The 7626-nt window shown below is 44.6% G+C and overlaps 1 protein-coding gene across 2 annotated transcripts in view; it reads right to left on the bottom strand.

Moving 5' to 3' along the window:
* Positions 1-2394: 2394 nt before the first annotated feature.
* Positions 2395-7626, bottom strand: part of LOC102444904 (SUN domain-containing protein 3-like) — a 31611-nt gene continuing 26379 nt past the window's right edge. For both annotated transcript variants that reach the window (XM_075931447.1, XM_089779173.1), the window contains exons 11-13: positions 7048-7215; positions 3772-3861; positions 2395-2633 (exon numbers count right to left, since the gene is read on the bottom strand). In XM_075931447.1, coding sequence (XP_075787562.1) covers positions 2514-2633; positions 3772-3861; positions 7048-7215 — 378 coding nt within the window. In that variant the 3' untranslated portion in view covers positions 2395-2513. The remainder of the gene's footprint in view (positions 2634-3771; positions 3862-7047; positions 7216-7626) is intronic.

Here is a 7626-nt window from a genome sequence, read left to right as displayed (position 1 = left end):
TTTCCCCTGTTGGTGGAGGGTGCTTCCTCCCTGGGCTAAATACTATCTTCCTTTCTATGAGCCTCTAGCTCTTCTGTAGCCCCTCTTCAGGCGCCATTCTCCATTCATCTCTTCTGGCTCAGCAACCATTGGCCACAATGATGTAGAGAGCTTGAGAAAGGGGCCTTCCACTCTTACCATGTTTTGCAGCCCATGCCCCTAATTAAGTGCAGTCAGTACTGCCAGACCCTTTCCTACTCTCACCACCCTCCTCAAGGTGATTCTATGTTCTGCTGCTATGCCATTTTCAGGAAAACCATGACAGCCACCGTCATCTCCCTGGCAGCTCTCAGCCTTCTGCCTGCCTCTAAAGCTAGGCCTCCTCTAGCCTGAAGCACCAACTTACCTTATCTCCTGCCCAGTTGCATGACTTTCCTCTGGGACCATCGCTTCAAATCCTTCCTCATGCCCAAATTTAACACATTCCCTCTGCCTTATAGACCCAACCCATCCAATGATGCTTATGGCATCTGCTCTTCATTACTGATGGTACAAGCTACAAACTCTCAGCCAGGCCTGCTTCCCTAGCTGTCACAGTGCATGGAGTGTGACTGACAAGCTGCTCTCAGGCAGCAGCAGGCATGGTAAGTGTAAGGGGGAGCCCAACATATGTGGAGATAAAGGACAGAGGGGAAACCCTAGCAGAAGGGGAAACCTCATAGTAGCAGGCAGCATTGCTACCTTCATAGGAGACTGTTTGCTTGGTACTGTCATGCAAATATCCCAATGAATGCCCCGCTCACAGGGAGCTATGACCCTCTCCTCCACACAACAAGAACCCTTACTCTGTCCAATCACTAGTACCAAGAGTCTCTCAGCACTTGCACCAAGAGCTCCTGTCTGTCTGCCTTCCACTGCTGGCCTTGGGCTAACATGTAGCCGTAAGCAGCTGCTAAGGAGTGGGTGCTACTGATGCCCAGTGTTTGTGAAGTTTGGAAGGAAGGCAGTGATGGGGATGGCTTGACTTTGGACTAGCACGGACATCAATCTCATCCCCTAGCTCATCACCACCTATGTCTCCATTACCCAGAGGAAGGAGCAGGCTATCCTTAGATGGATTCTTACTGTGTCTTGGCTCTCAGCTGCAGCAAAAGTCAGTGTGAGGCTCCCACCTCAATGCAGTCTAGGTGGGGGAGAGTAGGGAACTGCAGTCATGGTGCAACTCTAGTCTCTGCTTCTCATGATACAATTAGCAAGGGGGAAGGGCCTCCACTCCAAAGCAGTCCCTTCTGGGTGGGGAATACTATTCCAGCTAATCTTTTCCATCCATGTGTGGAATAATGTATTGTCTGTGCACCCAGGCCTGTGCAAATGTGCACCACCCGTAGGAACAAAAAACTAGCTGTGGGTGCTCTGCTAATCAGCTGAGTGGCATTTGACTCTTTCCTGGGTGGATGCACAACAGCACAGCTTACAAGGAACACTGGTGGAGAGAGGAAGTGAACAAGTCAGAACCAGTGTTGTGGTAGCACCAAGCATCTTCCTGTCCTGACAAATCCCTCACAATCAATGATACTTCCTCATGCACCCTGTATCTCTATGGATAGAGAGAAGATCTGCCGAGTTAGGCCAGGTCTACACTATGCAAGAAAGTCAACCTAAGATACACAATTCCACCTATGAATAGCGTAGTTGGAGTCGATCTACCTTAAGTCAAATTTCTGCGGCATTCCCATTGCAGGAAGTGGGCAGGCAAAATTCTCCCATCGACTTCCCTTACTCCTCACAACTCCATGGACTACCTGGGTTGACCAAGGCAGCATCAGTGGTTGATTCAGCAGGTTCTTACTAAACCCACTACATCGTATGCCAGAAGATCAATCTCCAAAGCGTGGATCTTGGAGTAAGTGAAGACAAGCCCTTACATATAGTTGCTTTGAAATTCTTAAGTCATAAAGGAAGAGAGAAACTCAGAGTCTAGTAGGAAAAATGTTTCCAAGAATGGAAAGAGTGAAGACCCACAGACTTAGCCACAATTTATCATTCACTCCGAAATGTACCAGTGAGTAATGCAGGGGACAACTTTCAACTGAGATGAGGTCAGCAAGGCTGTTATTGATTTGGAGGGAGGTATTCCCACCACTGCACCCTGGTCAGTTCCTTCCTGGAGTGGTCAGTAATGCTCTACTGCATAGGTACTGAAAATAGAACTGCTGGGATTGCTGCTGCATCCCCTGGCTTGAAGTGGTTTTCATCATATGCAGGATTTACAGTTTGGTTCAATAGCCCCACTATACAAACTGTTCCAGCACTCCTGCTCTAGTGTTTTTCTAGAGGATCCTGTAAGATTTAAAGCTTTTCAATCCATAAATATAATTAAGACTCCACTTGCCAGTACTCATGACTTGGCACACATCCAAGTTAAATCTTGTTTATTTCTTTAACAGAGCATAGGAGAGTCACTAGTTGACAAAAATCTGTCATTTTTAGGTGTCTTTATTGTTTTCTCGCTGCATGTCTTCGCACTAAGGGCCTCAGCTGCTGTTTGTCCTCTTCCCATGTACCCTGACTCGATAAACACAAGTGTACTCTGCATTGCCCCAGTTACTCAGCACATTGAATTTAATGTAAACAAAAGATTTGGAAAGCTCACCCTGAAATTAAAAAAAGTTAAGAGAAATAAAACTTGTGTTACTTTAAATGTTTTTCTTTAGTCCTAGTCTCGTTTCTATTAGTAACTCTAGTATTAGACCAAATTCAGTCCTGAAGTAAGAGGAGAAAATTCCCATGGAAATTAATGGGAAATGGTTCTACCTATGCCAGAGCTGAACCTGTCTCAGGGTATGTTAAATCAAATCCCAGAGCTTGGAAAGCGGTTGGCACCACCTGAAATTCTGTGCTGAGAACAGCTGCAGCATGTGTCTGGAACAACAGGAAATTTCAGCTCCTGTGCATATAAATCTGAAACCCTTCCACATTGCCTCTCCAGCTTTGTTTTCCCACTGCTTTGTTCAAGGTGGTACTAATGAAATCTAGGTGTTTCAAAAACCCAGCTGCCTAGCTTCAAAAGCACTTTTCCTCCATCGCTTCGGATACAAAAGACGAAGGAAGAGAAAGATGGGAGATTGATTGAGAAAAATAGAAGGAAGAACAGAGTTTAAATTTGACTCTCATGTACACCGTGTCAATTCTGAAGTTGGGACAGATGCATCTTTTGCTGAATTTTACCCTACACATCTTTTACTCCCTTAGGCCTGGCCTATACTAGACCAGGAAGGTCAGCTTAAGGCATACAACTCCAGCAATGCAAAATGCATAGCTGGAGTCAGCTTATCTTAAGCCAAGCCTTGATGGCTCCCATCGGCTTCCCTTATCCTTGCAAAAGGAGGAGTACTAGATGCTGGGCTGCCTGCAGCATTTGATTTATGGGTCCATATTAGACCCGCTAAATCGAAAGCTAGAAGACTGACTTCTGGAGCGTCGATCTTGTGGGAAGTATAGACGTGCCATTAGAGCCACTGTCTTCTGCAACTTAGAAGGGCTGTTGCAGAAGTGGAACTTTGATAAAAGAGGGGCCTCCCTTGAAATCCATGGGCCTCCCTTGAAACCCAGTTCACATAACTGCCTGTATTATCTATCCATTCCCACACTGTCCACAAATACAGTTCTGTTCTCCAAAAACACCAGTTTAACCGCTTTGGAATCCTCTCAACAGAAAGGAGAAACAAAACTAAAAAGCAAACCTGCATGTATACAGTACCATTTGCCCAATCTCACCACCCTTTAAAGTACCTCCAGTTGGAAAGTTTGAATACTCTCTTTTCCTGAGTCATAGATAAAAGTTCCCAGCAGAGTTTCTTTCCCTGTTTCCTCATTCAGTCCCTAAAATCAAAGTGGAAAGACAGCTGGAACAAATGATGATTTATTGAAATGAAACAAAATAAGTCAACCATGTTTTCCATTCTGGACTGTACATGCTGGGGAACAGTATTATTCACCCAGTGAGTTCACTGTTCCTTTGAAAATCAGCACTGTTCCTTTGAAAATCAGGAGGAAAGAAACTGAGGGATTTTGGGAGCAATATGGACGTCTCCAGAAGTTAAAAGCAGCTGATTTTGACAAAGGATGTTAGCCACGTTCTCTTAGCAAAAGCCTTTTCTTGAGTTAACTATCCTGCATCAGAATGATGGTAAACACAACATATAGTCACATGTTCATCAGTTGATTATGACAGGCTTAGCTCTGTGGGCCCCCGTTCTCAGATCCAGGACTTTGTTAGTAGTATTGTGGGGGTATAAAATAAAGAGAAACTGTACAGGAAATACAGGATGAAGTTTATTTTTAAAGGGACAGATCTCAACAATAGCTTATTTCTGACAGAAAATCTTACATTTGAGTCATGGAGTCTGGTCCTTTGCATCATCACTAATGAAGCATAAGACTGTGTCCGACAGTGAATTTTTGGGGGTGTGAAATGTCAGACTCCAGATTAGCAGTCTCTCAAACTAAGGGACCTTCTAGGAGACATGAGCTAGTGGCACAAGAATGGTCAGATCAGATTAAGCAATACTTGGGGTTTTTAAAATTAAATAGTTATTTTTAATTTTATTTGAAGTCTCAAACTACAAAGTTGGAAAAGGTCAGTACTTTGATCAGAGACTTCCAGGGAACATCTCTGCATCACGTGGGATTGGTTAGTCAGTAAGGTTACATCTTCAGTGCAAAAAATGAAACAAAAAACAACCCACACAAACACTCCACCCAAAACAACATCGGCAAAATCCTTGGCAGCAAGTTTCAGAGCCCAGGTCAATCGGCTTGGTTTCTTGCTACTGAGCTAAAATAGCAGCATAAGCATTATGGCTACGTCTAGACTGGCATGATTTTCCGCAAATGCTTTTAACGGAAAAGTTTTTCCGTTAAAAGCATTTGCGGAAAAGAGCGTCTAGATTGGCACAGACGCTTTTGTGCAAAAGCACTTTTTGCGGAAAAGCGTCCATGCCAATCTAGACGCGGTTTTGTGCAAGAAAGCCCCGATTGCCATTTTTGCCATCAGGGCTTTTTTGCACAAAATAGTTTTTAGCTGTCTACACTGGCCTTCTTTCACAAAAGCATTTGCGCAAGAGGGCTTTTTACCAAGCAGGAGCAGCATAGTATTTGCGCAAGAACACCGACAATCTTATATTAGATCGTCAGTGTTTTTGCACAAATTCAAGTGGCCAGTGTAGACAGCTGGCAAGTTTTTCTGCAAAAGCAGCTGCTTTTGCAGAAAACTTGCCAGTCTAGATGCAGCCTATCATTAAGGCTCTCAATCCCAGAAACCCAGAGGTTCAAGTCAAGTGGGGACATCTATACTGCTGTTATTAGCCTCATAGCCACGGGCAGCACATGAACTCCCTGTTTGGGGATGCTCGCTCCCTGCACCCTCCACCTGTCTCTTCTACTCCACACCCTTCCTCCCAGTTCACTGGAGTCAGATGAGCACTGGCTGACCCAGCTGAGCCACCCTGAGGTCCAGACCACTTGCCCAAGCCACCCTGAATCCTGCGCTGCCCCATGTCCCTGGCCTATCAGTTACCTGAGCCCTGGGCCACCAGCTAGCCCCAGCCAACCGACCAAAGGGTCTCAGCTGTCCTGGGATGCCAGTGGGCCCCAGCTGCTCTGGGTCCAAGCCAGCCCCATCTCACCTGACCAAGACCCCGACTGGCTTCAAGGGGGAGGTGGAAGGGAAGAGGAGCAGCACGGTCAGGGTCATGGGGAGAAAACTGAGACTCAGGATTGGGGCCCCAGGGCAGAGCATAGGTGCGTGCATGGTCTAGGTTGCCTTTCTGCAGCAGTGCTCAAGAGAGAGCAGGCCAGCAGCATACTTCCAGAGAGAGGTGTGCCACATCCTGTTTGGGGAGGCTTAGCCTTCCATGGCTAATTATACCTGCTACCCTTGCTCACTGCATGAGCCCCATGAACTCAAATCAATTGACCCAGGCTCAGAGATTTGCTGGTTTTTTTTTTCCAGTGTACCCTAAGTAGAATTCCTCTCTGATTCAGCATTAATATTTTATGACATTGAGCTCATGGACTGATTCCATCACTGATGCTGAATTGCTGGAAAGGCTGTCTTTTGGACATGTTATTAAACCATTTGTGATTGCTGAAAATCCTAAATCATTTCTTGAATGCGTACTCATCTTTTCCTCGTTATCCTAGTGAAATTTCAGTACAGGTAATTGTATTTTTCCTCCTAAATCTCTGCCGCAGTTTCAGCTGAGCTGCCTGAAACCTAATGGATAGAGTTGCTGTGTGATAATGTTAAACAGCTGCTGTTTTTACTTGAGAGGTGGATGATGTTAATCATTCTGTATCCTTTACTAGCAGCATCAGGTTGTTGTGAGGCTGAATTGTTTATTATTTGTCAAGCACTTTGAGATACTCAGAAAAAAGTACCATAGAAATGATCACTGTTAGTAGTGATAAAATTACCACCTCATCTGAAAATTCCTTAAACTGTTGTGAAGAGAACAGAACTGATACCATGTAAATAGCAAGGCTACATCTACATGGCAAGGTTTTTGCGCAAGAACCCGTGGAGCGTCCACACCTCAAATGCGCTTTTGCACAAGGAAATCAAGAGTAAAACAGCAGAACAGAGGGCTTTTTCTGCCGTAGGTAAACCTCCTTTTACGAGGCATAACTCCCTTTTGCACAAGAGTTCTTGCACAAAAAGGCAAGCATGGATGCTACAGAGGGGTTTCTTGTGCAAGAAACCCCTATGGGAAAAAGCACAGGTGCTCTGATGGCCATTCTGTGAATGGGCATCAGAGCTTTCTTGTGCAAGAGCATCCATGCAATGTGGATGCTCTGTTGCTCAAAAGCACATCGCTTTTGCGATGCACTTTGAGCAGTATGGACGTGCTCTTGCGCAATAAGTTTTTGTGCAAAAACTCTTGCGCAAAAGGCTTCTTGAACAAGAAGCATGCAGTATAGACGTAGCCCAAGTGTAAAGCCAAGTCTCTTTTCTTGTACTTACCCATCATAACATTTCAGTTTAAAAAGTTAAAGGCAGATACTCACACATACAGCAAAATCCTTGGGGGCACTAGTTACATCTCCTGAAGGAGAGATTGCCTTGGAGATATGCTGAATTGTAACAGCGGTTGGGTAAATTTTTTCAGGCAGCCTAATTACTACCTGACCCTGAGATCCTTGGAAAGCCCAGCAGTTTCCGGGGTGAACATCTGGCTGAAAGCAAAAATCAACTCCAATTATCACTAATGAAGGAACTCTCCCCACATACATGTGTATTCAGTGAAAAACAGAAAGATTGATGCTTTCTGTTATTTGACTTTATGTTGTTAAATTAATACAGTTCTGTCAAATCTGCACAAATGTAGATTTCCTTGCCTATCACCTGAAAGAGCACATTAATATTTCATGACATTGAGCTCACAGATCAAACCTGAGATGGCCTTATTATTTATTATAGGGAAAATTGCCTTTCCCAAAACACTGGGAGTTAGGCCATAGCACCATCAAAGTCAACACAGTTCTGTCTTTCTCCCACACACCTGAACTGGAGCCCAGGAATAATTTTTAAATCAGGCCAAAGGTGTTTGCAGTCATTCAAAGCATGAGTTTACAGATTAAAGATCA

Source organism: Pelodiscus sinensis, chromosome 6 (assembly GCF_052426305.1).
Source record: "Pelodiscus sinensis isolate ZL-2025 chromosome 6, ASM5242630v1, whole genome shotgun sequence".
NCBI lineage: Eukaryota > Metazoa > Chordata > Testudines > Trionychidae > Pelodiscus > Pelodiscus sinensis.
This window is presented reverse-complemented; position numbering and strand designations above follow the sequence as displayed.